At 39.1% G+C, this 22,424-nt stretch overlaps 1 protein-coding gene and 1 pseudogene across 1 annotated transcript in view; both read right to left on the bottom strand.

Annotated features, from left to right (window-relative positions):
* MMP20 (matrix metallopeptidase 20) overlaps positions 1 to 22,424 on the bottom strand; it is a 50,517-nt gene that overhangs the window by 8,632 nt on the left and 19,461 nt on the right. The window contains exons 7-8 of the mRNA XM_019948808.3: positions 6,596 to 6,732; positions 5,458 to 5,614 (exon numbers count right to left, since the gene is read on the bottom strand). Of these exons, the coding sequence (XP_019804367.2) occupies positions 5,458 to 5,614; positions 6,596 to 6,732 (294 nt within the window). The remainder of the gene's footprint in view (positions 1 to 5,457; positions 5,615 to 6,595; positions 6,733 to 22,424) is intronic.
* LOC117313293 (heterogeneous nuclear ribonucleoprotein K pseudogene) lies at positions 8,939 to 10,507 on the bottom strand (annotated as a pseudogene).

The raw sequence follows: 22,424 nt of genomic DNA, 5'->3' as shown, positions 1-22,424 counted from the left end.
TTTACTTTCAGTCTATTTGTATCTTTGAGTACACAGTGACATCTTGTTTTTTTATCCAGTCTGACAACCTTTACAATTTGATTAGATTGTTTAATCTATTCACATTTAATATTATTGATATAATTAGATTTATATCTGCCATTTTGCTTTTATTTTCTACAGGTCTCATATCTTTTTTAGTTCCTTTTTTCCTCCTTAATGCTTTCTTTTGCTTTACTGAAGAATTTCCAGTGTACCATTTAAATTTCTTTTATGAGGTTTTTACTTCATTTAATAAAGTTATTTCCTTAGTGGTTGCTATAGAGCATACCATATATATTTTTTAACTTAACATAATCTGCTTCAAAGTTTATATATAAATGTATATTTTATTTCTATATGTTATAAGCCCAGCCATACAATTATATATATATATATATATATATATATATATATATATATATACACACACACAGCTTTATACAGTTAATTTTAATTAATTTAAAAATCAGAGAACAAATACACATTTATACTATCTTTTATAATTACATAATTACACTTACTGGTACTCTTTTTTTATGTGGATTCAAAATTTCAAATAACTGTCTGGGGTTACTTGCTGAAGCCTGAAGAATTTTCTTTAGTACTTCTTGTAAGGAAGATGCTAACGACAAATTCTCTGTTTTTGTTTATCTGGGAATGTCTTTATTTTGCCTTCATTTTTGAAAGATAGCTTTGTGCAATATAGGATTCTTGGTTGAGAGTTTTTTCTTTAAGCACTCTGAAGATGCTTCCCACTACTTTCTGGCCTAACTGGTTTGACTGACTTCCAGTCTTGTCCCCCTCTAATCCAGTCACACTGCTGCCAGAGTGATATTTTAATTACACAAATCTTAATGGGTTACTTCCTTGTTTAAGACATTTAGAGATATCCCTCTTTTCTATAAATTAACACTGATCTCCCTAGAAAGGCATAGGCCCTCCATGATCTCCATCCTTGGACCAAATCTCTCATTCTAGCCCACGTTCTAATCATACTGAACTGCTTGAGGTTTTCCTCCTATACACAGGCTTTTTTATGCATCAGTGCTTTTGCTTCAACTGCTCTCTCTGCCTGGAAGCGCCCTTCCCCTCCTGTTTGGGAAACTCCTACTCAACTCTCAAGATGAAGCTCAGTCACTGCTTCCTCTAAGAACTCTTTCTTGACAATTTTGCTAGAATTGTCCATTTCCTCTTTGTTTTGCCCCACTAATCCTTGTGCAGTCTTTTACGAGGCCACCTGGATTGCTCTTAATTACTTATCTATACATTTACCCTCAACTGTAAGACTTGTTGAGGGCATTAATAACACCCAATATGAACTGAGTACTTACTATAGGACAGGCATTTCACATTTTCTCATTCATTTCCACAACTCAATGAAGTAGTTACTATTTCTGCCTCCATCTGCCTCCATAAACTAAAACAGAAAGGTAATCCAGGTTGCCAGATGACTGCTGTTAGAGTTGACATTAGCACTCTCTTACTCTTGTCTACACTCTTATAAACAGCAAACTTTGTGCCTTCTCATGTGTCAAGGTCCTAGTACAGATCCTGACATGTAATCATGCCCAGTATATGTATGTTGAATGTGGTAGTTTGGCAATACATTAAAAAAAAAAAAGATTAAAAAACCAAGATTTTGAACTCCACCCATCTTTTAAATTTTTATTACTTATTATTTATTTCTCTATGGTGACTAACTATAAAATCCTTAAATAAACAGATCCAGTTCCAGTATTCTTGGGGTATCTAGGAAGGAAAGAATTTAGAAGACTGTATCCTATTTTGCATCAATCATGCCTCCATATATGTAGAAAGAGTGATTTGGGAGTGGAAAAGGGCTGGAACCTGTAGATTTGTAAGTCACTTTACACAAAATTTAGAAAACACTGACCATGTCAAAGAATGATGGAGTTGATAGCGCCTCCCCGTCCCCCCACCCCCCCCCCCACCCAGTTCTCAGGAACTACTTGGTGTAATCACTGCTCTGGTATTAGTAGGCAAGGGAGAACATCTATTGGGAGAGATTAACCATAGGTAGTGGAAGTAATGTAAAGAAAAAAACTGGCTGGATCATTTAGGCCTTCTAGGAAAAGAAAAGGAAGGAATGAAAGCAAACAAATGTATGGGGAAGTAGCCCTTGTTAGTAAAGTTTAACCAGTATGTCATTTGGTAATGTAGCATGTGATGGTATCAGCATGGCAGAATCCCCTTTTGGATTTCACTTTGTAGTTCTGTGAGCTGCTCCTCTGTAAGTTACTATCAATATTACACTGACATGTGGGTTCTTACTCTTACAGCCTGAATCAACCTAGCCCCAAGCCAACACTCAAACCTCAGTGGAGGAATTCTTCAGTAGTTTTCTCATGCCATTTCATTCACTAAAACGGGTCCCCACCCCTAGGAGTTCATGGAGAATTTCCCTGACAACCTGCACATCCAGAGACTTTTCTTCCCTTGGCACATTACTTGTGTCACAGACTGAACTAGCATGAGGACCAAAGAAGAACCTGAGGAATGACTAAGGAAAATAAATCCTAACACAATGTCAATGGGTGTCAATAGTAAAATTATTCGTCTGTAACTTGAGGCTTCTGTATTTTTTGAGTGTGTCCATGTGCTTTACCTATAGAACTTCATTGCCTCCTTTGCTTTTTCCTTCCAGCCCTCTTTCTTCCTATTTAGAATAGGATGTAATGGCTGAGGCGCCATTGACCACCTTGAATCCTGTGGCCACTATGAGAGTGGAAGCTACCTGTTAATACTAGAGCAAAATGCCAGAAGGAACTTGGGTCCCTAATGGCCATGGACCCACCTTACCAGCTCTAAATCTGATAAACTTCAGACATTTTACATATATGAGAAAGAAAGACCCTTATGTGTTTAAGTCACAGTTATTACTAGGTCTCTCTTACTAGCAGCTGAACATAATTTCTAACCAATATAGGCTTTACAAGACAATAAGATGTCATACTCATGCGTGAAATGTGTGGAATTCAGGGGGATTTATTAATAAAGATGATATGTTAGTTTTTCCTGAACTTTTTTTTTTTTTTTGCGGTACACGGGCCTCTCACTGTTGTGGCCTCTCCCGTTGTGGAGCACAGGCTCCGGACGCACAGGCTCAGCGGCCATGGCTCACGGGCCCAGCCGCTCCGCAGCATGTGGGATCTTCCCGGACTGGGGCACGAACCCGTGTCCCCTGCATCGGCAGGCGGACTGTCAACCACTGCGCCACCAGGGAAGCCCTTTCCTGAACTTTTGAGGTTATTTGAAAATAACCTTTTCAAGGTTATTTGTCTTATTCCTTAGTATGTAAACCGGTGTCTGTGTTGGAGAGTATGAAGTAGGAGACTCCGATTGCTGAAATGACTGTCTCTGCCTTGCCAAAAGCAGAGATTTCAGTGCAATTTCAGGGCCCTTCAGTATTGAAAAAGGAAATCCCCTTGACCAGCTCTTTGACTGGATTGCTATTTATAGGAATACTGAAGTTTAAGCAATCATTTGTTAATTATCACAACTTTTAAAGCAATTATTTGCTAATTACCATATAAGTTCCTACTGTTACTGAACAGTCACTCTTTTTGAGCACCTATTATATGTCAGGCACTGTGCTAGGTATGTACATGTATTATATCACTTAATACTCTCAATAACCTGGGGAGATTAATAGCAAAAGTGCCTACTGCAGTTTCTTTTCCTTTCCAGCAAAAGGAGCTCTTTAATATTTGTATTAGTGCCCTAGGCCAACTTTTTAATGAATTTGTTTTATCTAGATTACTAAAGACTTTTCCTTAATAGACATTCACAGAGGTTCAGTTGGAAAGGTTCAAAATTATTTCCTCAGGGGGATAAGGCATCGTTAAAATCAGGGACCCTCCCCTCCCCATCCCTAAATTTATGGAGTATTATAAACCTCTCACCAGGCCCCTTGTGTTAGCCGTTAAGCCTCAGTCCTGCCTGGTTGGAGGTCCATGCTTTACTGCAGGTGCTGGTGGGTGGAAGATTAGTCCAAAGACCAGGTGATGAATGGAGAATGGAAATAGTAAGAGAGTGGATAATCCCCCCAAGGAGAATCGGGCTATGAACAGGCTTTGACAAAGAACCAAATAATCATAACTCATACTCTCACACACTTGCTCATACACTCATCTCTGGATGCCATTCTCTGAAAACCTAAAATGGGAGTTGGATTTCTCAATATCTATCTTCCTGTATGTCAACACGGTGATTACAACCACCTTACCTTAAAGAAAGACTTTGGAGAGTATGCCCAGCAGATATTAGGGACTTAATAAAGGAATAACTATTGCTATTTCATAAAGGAAGTTCTGAAAGAAAATTAGTTGGCTTAGTGGTTTAAACATTGGACTGGAAGTGACAACTCATGACAGCAAGTAATACTTTGAGCAATGCTACCAGGGCTTTCAGTGGCCCAAAAAAGTCAGCAGGGTCCACATTTTGACATTCATTTTTATGAAATAAATTTTTCTTTTCATGAAGTATATCTGTGCTTCAGTTATATTACTTTCTCAGCTCTAAATTGAAGAAGATGACAGATATATTTATAAATTTATTTTATGCCACAGAAATGGTTATTAAAATAGATAATAGAAAATAGAATGAAAACCCTTGGACCAAAGCTGGGTCCTCTGCCAACCAGACCCTAACAGGGACCTAAAGTGTTTAGCACAGTCACCTGTTTAGAGTCTGTTTTGGTTTCTTTCTTATAGTTCAGAAAAACAAGCAATGCTAAAGTGAGAACTGTGAATAAAGAAGGAGCAGAGGCAGCGCTTGACAAAGAGCTGCACTCAGTTCTCTAACATGAGTCAATTAAAGTGGTAAGATGAGGCAGGAGAGATGAGGTGTGACCCTGTGTGCAGTGATTGGATCTGCTTACAATAACCTCCTGCAAGACGGGCATGGAAATGATATGTAATCCTCCTTGGATAAGAAGAATCTTCATGTTCTGGGTTAAAGGACTTAGCAATAAGGCCTTTGCCTTTCAGTAAAAATTTCCTTCAAGGAGCCCCATAGTCATGACCACATTCATTTTGCGCAAAATCACAGACTATGCTGGAATGCATAGATACTCAAGAGGAAATCAGTTCTTCTTTCAGGCATTCCCAGTGGGTAATTATATACTGGGAGTGCTACATCCACTCTTTTAGGCCACTGGGGGTCCAATTAATGAATGATTTGAAAGCTTTGGATGATTCATGTGCTAAAGACCAAACAATGGGATTATTGAATGAATGTTTCACTTATTTGGACGGTTCAGTACCTTGAAGACAGTATCAACCATCAGTAAATGACACCCCTGTGGCTGAGAAGAGTCAATGGGCCTATAGCAAACTTGCCTTGCATTCTTTTCTGCAAAAGCATTTTTCCTTCTCACTGAATACATCTGGACAATCAAAAGGAGAAAAGCCATACCTGTAGTATTCATCTCCCACAAAGAAAAGGGTCTTCTGTGCATCCTTGAGATAGACGGCAGCATCTATTCGCTGCACGTATCTTGGGAACCCAAAGTCATAAATAGTCCGAGGAGTACCTTGCATTTGGAATCCTCTTGTTATCCAGTAGTGGGGTCCTGGAAACAGAAATTAAAATTTACAAAAACTCTGTACCATTTAGTGATGCTCTTTACTCATGAGGATTTCTATGCAGGATCACAAATAGGGCTAGTTTATCGGATATTTACCATGGCTAAAACCTGGTAGGAGAAAAAAGCCTCTATTCAATTCGGTAAAAGACTTAAAACTTGCTCTGGAGGCAAAATCCCTAGTGATGCCTTAAGAAAGCAAGAATATTGATACAATTATGTTTTAAATTTAACACGTTCAATTTTTTCAAGATAACTTTCATCTGTATAATCTCATTTCAGTCTCATATGTGTATGAGAGACAAGGGGCAAGCAACTCACAAAAGCTGATTCTTGCTTAAATTGGCACTAACCTTCTACCCTTAGCCCTCAGCATCAAGAAAATACAAACTAAAACTGATAGTTATCACTTATTGGACAACTTCCATTGGCTAGCCATTGTCATATCTTCAAGGTTGTTATTATTATAATTATTTTGCACAGAAAGAAATGAAGACTGAGAACAGTTAGATAACTTCCCAAAGTCACTCAAATAGTAAAGGTCTGGAGCCAGAGACATATGTATGCGTCCACCTCCTGAAGTTGCAGGCGTCTGTCCTCTCTCAGCTGCGTGTATTTTTCTCCTGAGGGTTCCATGCTGATTTTTGTGAATTAGAAGCTCTCAGAAGAGTATACCATGTCACTCAGAGCAGAGGTCCAGGGGACAGGGACTAGGTTTCTACCTCCCTGGACACTGTCACTTATAACAGTGCCTCACTAGACGACATCTTTGGCTCTGAGAAGAGTTTGATAGTCACTGTCACTCCTGTCATGGTCACAGTACAGAAGAGGGGTTTATCATCCCCAATCTGAGAAGGAGTGACTGGAACATGCTCTGTGATAGCTAACAAATGCTGACAGTACTAGGTGTTCCAAACACACCAGGCACTGTACCCTGCCACTTCTTTCTTTGAGGGTTCTTTAGGGTACCTTTAAAGAAGTAAGCTGTGCCCCTCTCAGCCACTTCATAAGCTGCATCCACATTGGATATAAGCTGGGGAAAGGTGCTGGTGATGGTGTTGGGCCGGATCCCTGACATCAAGTGAACCTGCCGACGCCAGAAAATCCTATTGGGCAATGGAAAAGAAATCAAGATCAAGGGTTGACTTAGATCTTCAACTGAACCTGGGCTGAAATATACTGCAAACCACACTTCAGAGGCCATTTCTAAATGCCTCTTGCTCTTACCTTGTTTTTAAGGAGAACATAATTTTTTTTTAACATATCTGGGACAGTCATAGTCTAACCAAGTTTGTTTTATTTATTTATTTTTGATTTTTTTAAACATCTTTATTGGAGTATAATTGCTTTACAATGGTGTGTTAGTTTCTGCTTTATAACAAAGTGAATCAGTTATACATATATATATGTTCCCATATCTCTTCCCTCTTGTGTCTCCCTCCCTCCCACCCTCCCTATCCCACCCCTCTAGGTGGTCACAAAGCACCAAGCTGATCTCCCTGTGCTATGCGGCTGATTCCCACTAGCTATCTATTTTACGTTTGGTAGTGTATATATGTCCATGCCACTCTCTCACTTTGTCACAGCTTACCCTTCCCCCTCCCCATATCCTTTTTTGACTTTAGTAAACAATTTCTTCTCCCTTTTCATTCTTTTAGCATCTCTGTAATCCTCTTTCCTTCATTTATTTAAGGATGTTCAAAACATGAAAGGATAGCAAGGGTTGACATCAATAATTTATACACTTAAGCTGTGCACCTTCCTATTCCAAGTATCATTTGCTACAAATTTCCCTTTCCACTTCTGATCTTTTAAAAATTAAAATCTCATAAAGATAAATACCATCCAGGTGCACTTTATAGATATTATATAAATGAGCCAAACTTTTGTGGTTGGAAGAGGCTAATTATTTCCTGTAAAAACTGCAAAAACATTAACAATTATAAATGATGTTGTCTATGTATTTATCTACTGAAAATGTTTATATCTTTGTACCTAATGGCTACTTCAGAGAAACTCTGGTACACATACATTAACTTAAGATTTATCAACTCAACCACCCATCTATCCAGTATTATTTACATAAAATTGTGGGAGTATACAAGAGGGTACTGGGCTGAAACCTTCAATGCAAATGAAGTCCACTTTGAATTTTGGAGATGAAAATCATTCTTATAAAATACAAATAGTTTACTTGACTCCACAGAAGTTAGAATCAACACATAAAATTATTTGCAGACAGGGAAATTGTAATAAAGTTCTGACATTTAATTTTCCATATAGTAAGTTTAGGCACTCCTCAAATCTTATGTTGAGTTTTAGTTAATTTAACAAATATTTATGGAGCACCTATCAGCAGGCACTGAGGTAGACGTCAAGGATGAAACACTGAACAAGACTCGGGCTCTGCCCTCAAGAAGCTATAATCTAGTAGTAGAGGCAGATAAGTGATTAGACAATTATAATTCAGAGCAATTTGTGCAATGAAGAGTCAAGCTCATGTTGCTCTGAGAACATAGAGTGTATTCCACAGGAGGGATGTGTCATTCCATCTGGGGGGAGCTGGCGAAGCCATCCAGGTGAGGCACTTTAAGCTGATGACAAAATCTAAAGGAGAGCTGTACTGAGAGAGAGAAATACTTCATGTTCCTAAGCAACATCAAGAGGCAAAAGGAAAAGCACATGTTTTAGAAGGCTGTAAGCTGGAGCTGCAATTCCAATGCTGACGAGTATCTCCAAGTCTGTTTCATAATCTCTTTCTTTTTAGGTTCACTAAATTTATTTTAAAAATCATAAAACGTTTCTTACAAAAGAGTATTACATTCTGCACACTGCTCTGAATAGATGCCAGGGACATATGGACTATTGTTACTTTTCCTCCCTGTCCCCCACCCCCCCCAATGTTACAGTGACCACAAAGCAAAGTGTTCACAATAATTACGTGGGGGATTTTTTTTTTTTTTCGGTACACGGGGCTCTCACTGTTGTGGCCTCTCCCATTGCGGAGCACAGGCTCCGGACGCGCAGGCTCAGCGGCCATGGCTCACGGGCCCAGCCGCTCCGCGGCATGTGGGATCTTCCCAGGCCGGGGCACGAACCTGTGTCCCCTGCATCGGCAGGCGGACTCTCAACCACTGCGCCACCAGGGAAGCCCAATGGGGGGATTTTTTTTAAAACCACCAACAATGAACAAAAATTAAAATTCACTCACTCTGCTGCTGTTTCAAAATTTCAATGTTAGTTTCTGCACACCCTCCCCTACCCCCACCCCTGTTTGTAAGGAACTAAAACATTACATCTGGTGAACAGCAAAGATTTCACTGCATCTCAAATGCAGGACACCTATGAAGCAGAGGAATGTTGGCTTTTTAAACAGAAGCAGATAAAAAAAAATGATGCAGGACTCCTTCAGTTCTTCACTAGTCTTAGATAAACTTTCCAGAATACTGCTTCACACTATAAAAAAGAAAAAAATATCTTGCATTAGAAACCTTCAGCATCTGCATACTGCTTCACACTGTCCTGCAGCAAATATTGTGCATTCTGTATCTGGTCCTGTGTTCCTATAATGGTAATGATCTGATCTTTGGACCCTTCTAAAGGCTCATCAATTTTGATCGAAGCTCCTGACTCATGACGTATTTGTTTAATCTGCTTACCAATTTTGCCAATAATAGATCCAGCCATAGATCCAACTATATCTTTGGGAATAATTACTTGTGTAGTAATAATAGGTCCACCAAGAGCACCATATGAGTCACGACCCCCTGCATAGGAATAATCATATCCAGAGCCACCCTGTGGTTCATAAGTCATCTGCCACTCTGATGGGCTCCATGTATCTATTGCAGAGCCCCAGGTTTCATCAGCACTGAAACCAACCATGCCATCATAACAGTCTCCAGGTCTTTCTCTTCTGTCATAGGCCATTAGATCTCTTCCTCTAGGTGGCGGTGGAGGAAGAGGAAGATTCCGAGCTCTGCCACCACCCCGGCCCCCTCGTCCAGGAGGAGGTCCTCGACGAGGGCTCCTATCATCATAATCTCTTCTGGATGGAGGCATGGGACGCCCACCCCGACCAGGAGGCATTCTGTCAAAACCACCTCTTCCCCACATGGGAAATCCCATGGGACATCCGGCGGTCATTGAACATCATTGAACCATCATAATCATAGGTTTCATCGTAAAAATTGGGATCATAAGGCTGAGCATGTCCTTTGATGGGAGACTCTGATATAAGATCAAGGATGATCTTTATGCACTCTACAACCCTATCAGGTTTTCCTCCAATAAGAACAACTCTGTCAGTGGATTGAGGACAACATTCCTGGAAAAGCTTGATTGATGTCTGAGTGTTCTCTCGAAGTTCTTTGATTTTAGCACCTTTGACCCCAATAATTCCTCCAGCCAGACTCTGGAGGATCAACAGTCTCAACTCACAGTCAAAGTCGCTTCCTTTATAGTGTTGGTAATTTAAGCATTCCACAGCATCAGATTCGAGCGGGAACTGGCTGGTTGCAGTGGGTGATGGCAACTGCAGGCCCTCTTCCAAGGTACGAATGATTTTCTTCAGAATTTCTCCAATTGTTTCAATATCAGCACTGATACTCAATATGTGCTCGGAGCCACTGCTGTCTGGGACTCAAACACTGGCATTGTAGTCTGTACAGAGAGCCTTAATATTCTTGCCTCCTTTTCCAATCACTGCCCCAGCATTCTTGCTCTGAAGCAGAATGCGTAATTCAACCATCTCATCAGTGCTTCTAGATCTTTTAAGAGCTTATTCCTCTTCCATATCTTCAGGAGGGCGTTTACCAAATTTGCCATTGGTTTCGGTGTTGGGAAAGGTTTCCTCTGGCTGTTCAGTTTCCATTTTCTTGTATTAAATAGACACACCAATCTATTATTAAATATATCCTTGCAGGGCAGAACTGAAGTGTTCTGCTGCAGTTGCCAGGCAAGGTTACCATCCCTATGCTGCCGTGCTGCCTCAGCCCTGTTTCATAATCTTGTAAATGCAAATAATAATAACTTGCCTATCTCCTGAGATCCTTATGCGGATCAATTGAGATAAAGCATATGAAAGTGCATTATAAACTGTAAAGTGCCACTTGGCTGAATATTGTCCATTTTTAAAATTATTATTTGGGCATCTACCATAGACAATACTCAGTGTGGCAGGAGGCCATTGAGGGTACACTTCCTCTCCCCAAGCTTTACACATCACAGCCTTATCTAGACCATATGTATTAACAGATGGAAAACTGAGACCCAGAAAACTGATGGGCCCAAATGTCAGCAGTGGTTAGGGGCAAACAGAGCCGATTAGACTCCAGCTATGTTGATTTTCATCACATGTCCTAACTAATCTACTTGCTCCTTCCCAGACTGTGACCTCCAGTTTTTCTCTGTTTATAACTTGACCCCTTACCCAATGAGACCTAGCCTTTGCTGAAGGCCAGAGGGACTGCTTTCCCCCTCTCCCTTCTCTTCACCATCACAGAAAGAGCACAGGTTTGGGTATCCAGAAGAATCAGGTAATGAAAATAGAAAAAGAGATCATGTCAACAGTCCATAATCTCATCTTTGATAAGGAGGACAAAACAATGGATTAACTGGGAACCTGATGAAGAATCCAAAAAGCAAGTGTTTTACAATTAATTCAATTTAATACATACTTCTGAAATGCTGACTCTGCTCCAGTCATTGTGCTAGATTCTCATTAAGGCACAAAGCGTGGCTTTCAGGCAATTATAATAGTGGGGATGAAGAAATGAGAAAAGTGGGCAGGGGGAGCAATGCTACTGGAGTCTAGTGAAGACAAGGGGTGACATTTTAGTTTACATCCTACAATGCACAGGACAGCCCAACATGACAAAGACCAGTCTGGCCCAAAATATCAGTAAGTGCCAAAGTTAAGAAACCTTAGTTAAAACACTTAGACATATTATAATGTATACACTGTATATATAAGGTAGTAATAAACACTACCTATATGTGATATATGTGTGTAAAGTATCACAAATTCCAAAAGAATCTGTACTCATGAAAAATTTCAGTACATTAATGAAGAAAAATTATGTCTACTGGGTAATAAAGCAATAGAACACATATTCAGAGGATTTACAAACTTAGAGCTATAGATTACAATAATTAATAAATTAAAATTGACAAAAAATGTATAGCAAGTAACCTCCTAATACAGCTGTAAATGGATTTAAAATATAAGCAAAATGAAAATCTATAAAACTGTTGTAAAGGAACAGCTAAGGGGGATGTAAAAATGTATTCTATGCAAATGGAAATCAAAAGAAAGCTGGAGTAGCAATACTCATAAGAGAAAAAATAGACTTTAAAATAAAGACTGTTACAAGAGACAAAGAAGACACTATGTAATGAGCAAGGGATCAACCCAAAAAGAAGATATAACAATTGTAAATATATATGAACCCAACATGGGAGCACCTCAATATATAAGGCAAATGTTAACAGACATAAAAGGAGAAATTGACAGTAACACAATAATAGTGGGGGACTTTATTGCCTCATTTATGTCAATGGACAGATCATCCAGACAGAAACCCATAATGAAACACAGGCTTTAATGACACATTAATGACAGATTAACTTAATTGATATTTATAGAGCATTCTATCCAAAAGCATCAGAACACACATTCTTTTCCAGTGCACATGGAACATTCTCCAGAACACATCACATGCTGGGCCACAAAGCAAGCCTCAGTAAATTTAAGAAAATTGAAATCATATCAAGCATCTTTTCCTACCACAATGCTATGAGATTAGAAATCAACTAAAAAAAACACAAACACGTGGAGGCTAAACAATATGCTACTAAACAACAATGGATCACTGAAGAAATCAAAGAGGAAACCAAAAAATACCTAGAGACAAATGAAAATGAAAACATGATGATCCAAACCCTGTGAGACTCAGCAAAAGCAATTCTAAGAGGGAGGTTTATAGTGATACAAGCTTACCTCAGGAAATGAGAAAAATCTCAAATAAACAACCTAACCTTACACCTAAAGCAACTATAGAAAGAAGAACAAACAAAGCCCAAAGTTAGTAGAAGGAAAGAAATTATTAAGATCAGAGCAGAAATAAATGAAATAGAAAGGAAGAAAACAATAGCAAAGATCAATGAAACGAAAAGCTTCTTTGAAAAGATAAACAAAATTGATAACCCTTTAGCCAGACTCATCAAGACAAAAAAGGGAGAGGGCCCGAATCAATAAAATTAGAAATGAAAAAAGAGACGTTACAACTGACACCACAGAAATACAAAGGATCATGAGAGACAAGCAACTATATGCTGATAAAATGGACAACCTAGGGGCTTCCCTGGTGGCGCAGTGGTTGAGAGTCCGCCTGCCGATGCAGGGGACGCGGGTTTGTGCTCCGGTCCGGGAGGATCCCACATGCCGCAGAACGGCTGGGCCCGTGAGCCATGGCAGCTGAGCCTGCACGCCCAGAGCCTGTGCTCTGCAACGGGAGAGGCCACAACAGTGAGAGGCCCGAGTACCGAAAAAAAAAAAAAGGACAACCTAGAAGAAATGGACAAATTCTTAGAAAGGTACAATCTCCCAAGGCTGAACCGGGAAGAAATAGAGAATATGAACAGATCAATCACAAGTACTGAAATTGAATCTGTGATTTAAAAACTCTCAACAAATAGAAGTCCAGGATCACAGGTGAATTCTACCAAACATTTAGAGAAGAGTTAACACCTATCCTCAAACTACTCCAAATAATTGCAGAGGAAGGAACACTTCTTTTTTTAATTTTTCTATAAATATATAACTATATTTATTTTGAATATTAAATAGTTTTTAAATTAAAAGCAGTTTATTGAATCACACTATGCATCAATATACAGTAAAAATCTTACAATTTAAAAATGTACACAATTTAAACTGAAAGTTCATTAACTATTATATTGCCGTGAACCTCTTACAACTGTGTTAAAGCACAACAGGGAAACCTCGGAGGTGGGATGGCCCCACGCGTCCTCATTTGCGGCTGGAATGAAGCAGTGGGTACTCACAGCGGGTCGCTGTTACCGTCTATCTACACCTGTGCCAACTTGAACTTAACCATGTTCCAGCCATTCAAATAACAGGTTGTTGGCGATTCAATACTGTCCACACATCTTTTAAGAATTAATTTACATACTAAAGAGTGTTTTACTTTTTGATAGCCAAAGCTTGGGCCAGCCCCATTACTAAGGAACGTTGTTTTTGAGACTTACACCTGAAGTAACTGTGTACATCCATTCTTATTTTAAGGCTACTTCTCCTAAGGCTAATATTTTGAAGACCCTCGTAACTGAAGCCCGGCATCTCCAGCCTCACATTTGGTTCGCTTCTGGAATTTTCAGATGACGGGCTGAGTAGAGTAAAACCAGGAGCTGCCTCCCTTGCACCTGGGCCCTCAGGACAAACGTACAGAAAGTCATTAACCCCACGAACACCCTGTGGAAAGTGTTAATAAAAGAAGTAGGCTTTGAAAGGGGATTCAGGGCAGCAAGACATAACAAGACCTTTCTTAGATAAACCCATTTTCATAGAAACAATCGCCTGTACACTCAAAAATAGAACAGATACTCTGTTCTCCATTCAGCTGAACTCATTCTATGAGGCCACAATCACCCTGATACCAAAATGAGTAAAAGATACCACACAGAAAAGAAAATTATAGACCAATATCATTGATTAACATAGATGCAAAAATCCTCAACAAAATACTAGCAAACCGAATCCAACAATACATTCAAAGGATCATACACCATGATAAAGTGGGATTTATCCCAGGGGTGCAAGGAATTTTTGATATCTGCAAATCAGTGTGATATACCACATTAACAAATTGAAGAATAAAAATCATATGATCGGGCTTCCCTGGTGGCGCAGTGGTTGAGGGTCCGCCTGCCGATGCAGGGGACACGGGTTCGTGCCCCGGTCAGGGAAGATCCCACATGCCGTGGAGCGGCTGGTCCCGTGAGCCGTGGCCGCTGAGCCTGCGTGTCCGGAGCCTGTGTTCCGCAACGGGAGAGGCCACAGCAGTGAGAGGCCCGCGTAACCCCCCCCAAAAAAAAAATCATATGATCAACAGACACAGAAAAAGCTTTTGATAAAATTCCACATCGATTTATGATAAAAATGCTCCAGAAAGTGGGCATAGAGGGAACCTCAACATAATAAAGGCCTTATATGACAAACCCACAGCTAATAACATCATACTCAACAGTGAAAAGCTGAAAGCATTTCCTCTAAGATCAGGAACAACACAAGGATGCCCACTCTTGCCACTTTTATTTAACATAGTTTTGGAAGTCCTAGCCATGGCAAGCAGAGAAGAAAAAGAAATAAAAGGAATCCAAATTGGAAAGGAAGTAAAACAGTCACTGTTTGCAGATGATATGATACTATACATAGAAAATCCTAAAGACACTACCAGAAAACTATTAGAGCTCATCAATGAATTTGGTAAAGTTGCAGGATACAAAATTAACACACAGAAATCTCTTGCATTCCTATACACTAACAACAAAACCTCAGGAAGAGCAATTAAGGAAACACTCCCATTTACCATCACATCAAAAAGAATAAAATACCTAGGAATAAACCTACCTAAGGAGGCAAAGACTTGTACTCCAAAAACTGTAAGACACTGATAAAAAAATCAAAGATGATACAAACAGATAGAAAGATATACCATGTTCTTGGATTGGAAGAATCAATATTGTCAAAATGACTATAATACCCAAGGCAATCTACAGATTCAATGCAATCCCTATCAAATTACCATGGCATTTTTTTGTAGAACTAGAACAAAATAATTTTTTTAAAAATAAATTTATCTATTTATTTTTGGCTGTGTTGTGTCTTTGTTGCGGTGTGCGGGCTTCTCACTGCGGTGGCCTCTCCTGCCGCACAGCATGGGCCCTAGGTGCGCGGACCTCAGCAGTTGTGGCACACAGGCTTAGCTGCTCCACGGCATGTGGGATCCCCCTGGACCAGGGCTCGAACCCACGTCCCCTGCACTGGCAGGCGGACCCTCAACCACCGCGCCACCAGGGAAGCCCAGAACAAAAGAATTTTAAAATTTGTATGGAAACACAAAAGACCCAAATAGATAAAGCAATCTTGAGAAAGAAAAACAGAACTGGAGGAATCAGGCTCCCTGACTTCAGACTATACTACAAAGCTACAGTAATGGTACTGTTACCAAAACAGAAATAGAGATCAATGGAACAGGATAGAAAGCCCAGAAATAAACCCATGCACCTATGGTCACCTTATCTTTGATAAAGGAGGCAAGAATATACCATGGAGAAAAGACAGTCTCTTCAATAAGTGATGCTGGGAAAACTGGACAGCTACATGTAAAACAATGAAATTAGAACATTCTCTAACATCACACACAAAAATAAAGTCAAAATGGATTAAAGACCTAAATGTAAGACTATAAAACTATAAAACTCTTAGAGAAAAACATAGGCATAAATTGCAGCAATATCTTTTTGGATACATCTCCTAGAGTAACAGAAATAAAGACAAAAATAAACATATGGGACCTAATTAAACTTAAAAGCTTTTGCACAGCAAAGAAAACCATAAACAAAATGAAAAGACAACCTACAGAATGGGAGAAAATATTTGCAATTGATGTGACCGACAAGAGATTAACCTCCAAAATATACAAGTATTTCAATATTAAAAAAACAACCCAATCAAAAAATGGGCAGAAGATCTAAATTGACATTTCTCCAAAGAAGACATATAGATGGCCAAAAGACACATGAAAAGATGCTCAACTTTGCTAATAATTAGAGAAATGTAAATCAAAACTACAATGTGGTATCACCTCACACTGGTCAGAATGGCCATCATCAACAAGTCTACAAATAATAAATGCTGGAGAAGGTTTTGAGAAAAGGAACTCTCCTACTCTGTTGGTAGGAATATAAACTGGTACAGCCACTATGGAGAATAGTATGGAGGTTCCTTAAAATACTAAAAATAGAGCTACGTGTGATCCTGCAATCCCAATCCTGGGTATATATCTGGAGAAATCCATGATTTGAAATGATACATGCACCCAGTGTTCATTGCAGCACTATTTTCAATAGGCAAGACACTGAAGCAGTGTAAATGTCCATGGACAGATGAAAGGATAAAGAAGATGTTGTATATATATACAATGGAATATTACCCAGCCATAAAAAAGAATGAAATAATGCCATTTGCAGCTACATGGATGAACCCAGAGATTATCACACTAAGTGAAGTAAGCCAGATGGATAAAGACAAATATCATATGATATCATTTATATGTGGAATCTAAAAAATGATACAAATGAACTTATATACAAAATAGAAATAAACCCACAGACACAGAAAACGAACTTATGGTTATCAAAGGGGAAAGTGAGGAGGGATAAAATTAAGAGTTTTAGATTAACATATACACACTACTATATATAAAACAGATAACCAACATGGACCTACTGTATAGCACAGGGAGCTATACTCAAATTTTTGTAATAACCTATAACAGAAAAGAATCTGAAAAAGAATAGATATACATGTGTGTATAACTGAATCACTTTGCTGTACACCTGAAACTAACACACGTTGTAAATCAACTATACATCAATTATAAAAAAAACAGCTGCAGGATGTATTGGAACTGGTAATGAAAATAAACAGATCATATCAACAGTCTGTAACCTGCTCTTTGATAAGGAGGGCAAAACAATGGAGTTTATTGATATTATAGACCTGCTGATAAATATTTAACTGCACTGTTTATCTTTGTGTAGCCAGGAGCCACTGCTGTGCCTGGCAGATAGTCAGGGCTCAATAAATATCTGTTGGCTAGATAAATGGGTGTCAGAGGGTTGTGTGGAACTCATCTAATGATCAGTTTTCATATTCTCTGAAATTTTCATTCTCTTTTACTAAAGAACAGCAATTAAATCATCAAGTTTGAGATGAAGTCACTGGTAACATTCTTGAACCTCTTTGCCAGTCCTGTGAGCTCCTTGGAGCAAGGTCATGTATGATTCATCTATGTATTCTCAGGCTTAGCAAGTGCCTGGCACATCTGGGACTTGATTCATATTTGTTGAACTTTTCTTTTTTTGTTTTACCCCACTGTTTTCACTCCCCATTTGCCTAAACCGATCCCCTCAGTCTTTCATTTTCAGGAGAGACATTCACCTCTTCTTTGCTGACTGTCAAGGTAATCCAGCAGGAGCTGATGGGTGCTTTCATTTTCTACTGTCTTCACCCCTTACTCTCCTTGACTCTCTTCTTCTCTGTCACTCTGTTCCCTAGTTTCAGGGGAATAGGTGTCTTTCTTCTTTTTATCATTTTGATGCTCTCAGTTGAACTGATGCTTCTCTCCCCTGAGACTGGACACTGTAGTTCAGTGAAAGAAGAAAGGGGTGCTGGAGACCTTGTTTTATTATTGGATGTGTGACCTTGTATGGGTTACTTAATTTTTCTGGGAGTCAGTTTCTTTCTGTCAAATAAGAATGATAATAATAATAAACCTGTGCTAATATTTCAAAGGATCAATTGAGACAATGCATATTAAAGCATTTTATAAACTCTGGACTACTCTTACAATTATTTGTAAATACTTTAAAGAGACATGTTTTTACTCTACAAATTTTTTAATTATGTAAAACTTAGAGTTTATCAGTAGAGATAAGTTTCCTTCTAAATTTGTCTCGCTGATATAAAATTTTGTCACTGGAAAATTTGAAGTACAGACAGTCACATCATTGGCCAAGAAGCCATTCATTTGAGGGGAGCTCACTAACCAGGGCTGTTTATATGAGGATGTTTCAGAGGCCAAAAATCAGACATGAATCATCCATCTCACTGAACCCACGAGAAACAGAGCTTATAAAATTAAAAACCCACATGTAGACAGTGGTTAAAATAGCCAAAGCTGTGCACAGTGTCCTTAAATTAAGTGTTTATACCCATCTGAGGAGCCTACAGAGATCCATATTTATAAGCCGTAACCTGTGAAGATGTAAAGAACCTCGTCCTTAGTCAGAAGGAGGGTGTTCAGAAGAAATGGCAGTGAATCAGCAATCTTAGTACACCTTCTGCCTCTTTGTCTGAATTTGTAGTACATAACAGAGAATCAGTCTAAGTAAATACAATGCCTGTGTTGACTTTCAGTGATGCAACCTTATAGCCAGAAAAGAAAGATCCCCAGGGAGACTGAAGGAGAAAGACTTCCTCTTTAGCTGTGCAAGCTTTCCTCAAGCCCACGGAACCCTGGGAAATGCTAGGTTCCAATGGTGCCATCTAATAGCAGAGGTTACTGATTTTATTGTCCCTCCTTCCCAAAGTGCTTTGCATTTCTTTTTCTTCATTGGCTCCTTTTCATGTCTTCAAATGCGCCCAGGTATTTCTCATCTTGAAAAAAATCCTCATTTGACCCTGCTGCCTCTTCCAGCTATTATCTTAACTCTTTGTTATTAACAAGATTCTCAAATGAATGACCTACATCTACCATTACCCTTTGCTCCACACCATTTGCCTTTTCACTCCTCGGGATCTGGGTTCATTCCTTACTATGCCACTAAAACTACATCCCTTCATCATCCTGGCCAGTCAGTCCTGTTCTTCAGTCCTCAGTCTGGTGACCTCAGCAGCATTGTCCACTATTGATCACTTATAGAAAAGATAATTCTCTTTTCCCTGGTTTATCTGGGGCTCCATTATAGGGATTCTGCCTCTGAAGTCAAGTAGACCTAGGTTAAAAATTCTAGCTGGGAAAAAGAACAGTGTGGATTAAATGAGCAGATGTCTATTAAATGCTTAGCAGAACACACAGCACATTGTAAATGATCATAAAATGTCAGCTATTGTTATTATAATTATTAGAGTTTATTTTCAAATCTTTCAGTGCCTCCTCCATGTGGGAGATTCTATAACCTATGAAGCCTCCGACTGTGATCTCTCCCCGAGCACTGGCTTATTTCTATAAAACCCCACTAGAATTGTCATCACCTTAAATTCGACACATCTAAAATTGAGTTTTTCTTCATTTGTCCCATAAGTCTTTTGGATTTTCCTATCTATGTGGGCCATGCTGCTTCCTTTTCCATTGTTCTCACCAAATCAGTGTCCAAGTCCTGCTGGTGACTCCTTCAGGATGCCTCTTACATTCGCCCTTCTCTTCAATCCCTACTTGCATGACTCTTAACCATATGTTTCTTTCCATTCGAATCTAGTATACATAACGTCTTTCAAATGTGACAATTAGTGATTGACAGATGTTTTTAAATAAAGAATCCTATTTTGAGAATAAAACAGAATGTGGAGAAGCCTAGCAAACATTTTTGGGAAACCTGGATAGTCTAGAACCTCCTCCTTCTTTACCCTGAAGGTTGGGTAAAGATTGTGGCTCTTTACCCAATCCACAGGCCAAGGGCCCAGGAGAACAGGAGACGCCCCAAAGTGCTTTTCCTACTCACTCCAAATGCATTCCAGTCAAAGAGCATTCATTCATTCAAGTCAAAATTCAGCGTTCTCTTCGTAGTTCCATTGCACAGTCAGAGGTTATCTATGTGAGTGATAAGATAGACTCAGCATCATGAGTCAGCAGACCCGGGTTGCAGTGGAGGGTCTGCTGGGCTGAGAGACCTGGGCCTAGCTTTCTTATCTCCAAAATGAAGGATTAGGACATGATCAACCTTTATGCTTATTCCATATGTAAAATGCTATTATTCTTCTAAGGTCTATAGCTGATTGTGATATTCTTGATTTTATCGTTAAATTATATCATGTAAAACCGAGAATAATCAGAGAGATGCAAATATCATTTGGGTATGACTGGAGTTCCAGTCACCTCGAGGAAATCTGGGATAACTTTAATATTTTGTCATCTATTATAAAGAGAAATCTATATGAATTAAATATATACATATATTTATATATATATGAAAGTAATATATACTTATGACTTTCAACTTATTATAGCTGAAGTTTATTTCTCTTCAAACAGAACATTTGAATGTACCAATGTACATTTATACACTGCAACAATCTCACGGTGACTTTAAAAGACACTGCATTCCATCTTGCTTTGGAAACAAACTGTGTGGTTATTACATCCACAGCCTGAAATGTCTCATCAACAGGTTATTGTTGGTGATGGGGAATTCCAGGCTGGCAGGTGGGAGAGAACAGACTGGGAACTCTTTCATCATGGCCCCCAGGTTGCCATGATGGCTGTGGCTTGAAAGAATTCTTTGTTCTTTGTCCAGGCTTAGCAAGCACTTGGGGACTTTTGGTGACAGCTGGTAGGAGATCAGAGCCATGGGATTCTAGCTCTGGACAGCACCTTAGGAGGTGGTTAGGCAGGGAGGTTAGGAGCATGGGCTCTAGCAGAGGACAGTGTGGGTGTGGGTGTGAGCTTGAACCAGTTATCTTTTCTATGTCTAATAAAATAGGAATAATAATCCATACCTTACAGGGGTGTTGTAAGGAGTTGATAACAAAGAGCTTAGCATAGTAAGTACTGGACACACTGAAGTCGCTATGAATATCAGACAACACCTCATTTTAAAGAGGAGAAATAGAGGTTCAAAGTCCCAAGTTGGGTCAGTGGCAATTCCATTGTTGAAAGGGTACCACTGCTGGCTCCTTCTAGCTCCTCCTAGACCTTTGGTATTACCTGCCCTACCGCAATAGCTCATCAGATCAGAAATGGGAGAAGATGGCTGAGCAGATACAAGTTCGCTTTCTTTAATCCCTTCCCTAACCACTCCTTTCTAAATGTCCCTTATATCTATGCCTCCCTTTCTATTCTGTTACCACCCTCAGTATTTACAGTCAAGATTTAGTCAAAGGATGTATTATCTTCACTTAGTCATGGCAATTTTTGAATGCTCACAGTTTGATAAACAGAAGGTTAAAAAAATTTTCTTTTGCTTTTTTAAGAAAACAATTATAGTTGCATGAAAGGGCATAATACCTTTGACTGCACTGTCTCCTTGGCCTCTATCACAAACATTGATATTACCAAAAGAGTAAGCTGTGTGCTGCACTGGGGCACAAGTGCTACATGCACTTGTATGGGCAGCAGAGTCTGACAAGGTTATCCCTCAGATGAAGCTGATGTCATCTTGCACGGTGTCCAGGATTCCTGCTCTGTGCCTTGCCTATCACTCCTGGGTCAACGTTTACTGATTCCCCTTTGGTTTACTTTTTGGTTATAAACAATAAAAATAAAGTAAATAATCAATAAGTCTTAATAAAAAAGATAATAATTAAAAATACCTCAGGTTGTTTCTAATCCCTAATCTGTTGTACATGTTTTTTGATTTCCACTCCTAAATATAGTAACTGCCTTTTATTGAGTGCTTACTGCGTGTCTGGCACATTAGTTGCCCAGTGTCACCTGATCAGTAAGAAGCATGGCCAGATTTAAACCAACTTAGCCTAAGTCTAAAGCCTGAGTTCCTGGGCTTTCCTCTCATTTGCCTTTGAAAATCCGATGCCCATTCATTATTGAAGCTGTTCCTAATTTTTAAAAATCAGAAACAATCCAGATGTTCATTAATTTGGGATTGGTTAAATAAGTTAGGACAGATCTGTATATTAGGATAATATATACATACATAAAATAAAGATGAAAATTAAAATTCATTGACATGGAAACATGAGAGATAATTGAGTGAAAAAATGTACAAATCAGCACATCCAGCACATTACAAAATCCCACTTTTGTGGACATCCCTG

This window comes from Tursiops truncatus, chromosome 8 (assembly GCF_011762595.2).
Source record: "Tursiops truncatus isolate mTurTru1 chromosome 8, mTurTru1.mat.Y, whole genome shotgun sequence".
In the NCBI taxonomy this organism is placed as follows: Eukaryota; Metazoa; Chordata; class Mammalia; order Artiodactyla; family Delphinidae; genus Tursiops; species Tursiops truncatus.
Note: the sequence above shows the minus strand (reverse complement) of the source record. Positions and strands in the feature narration are given on the sequence as shown.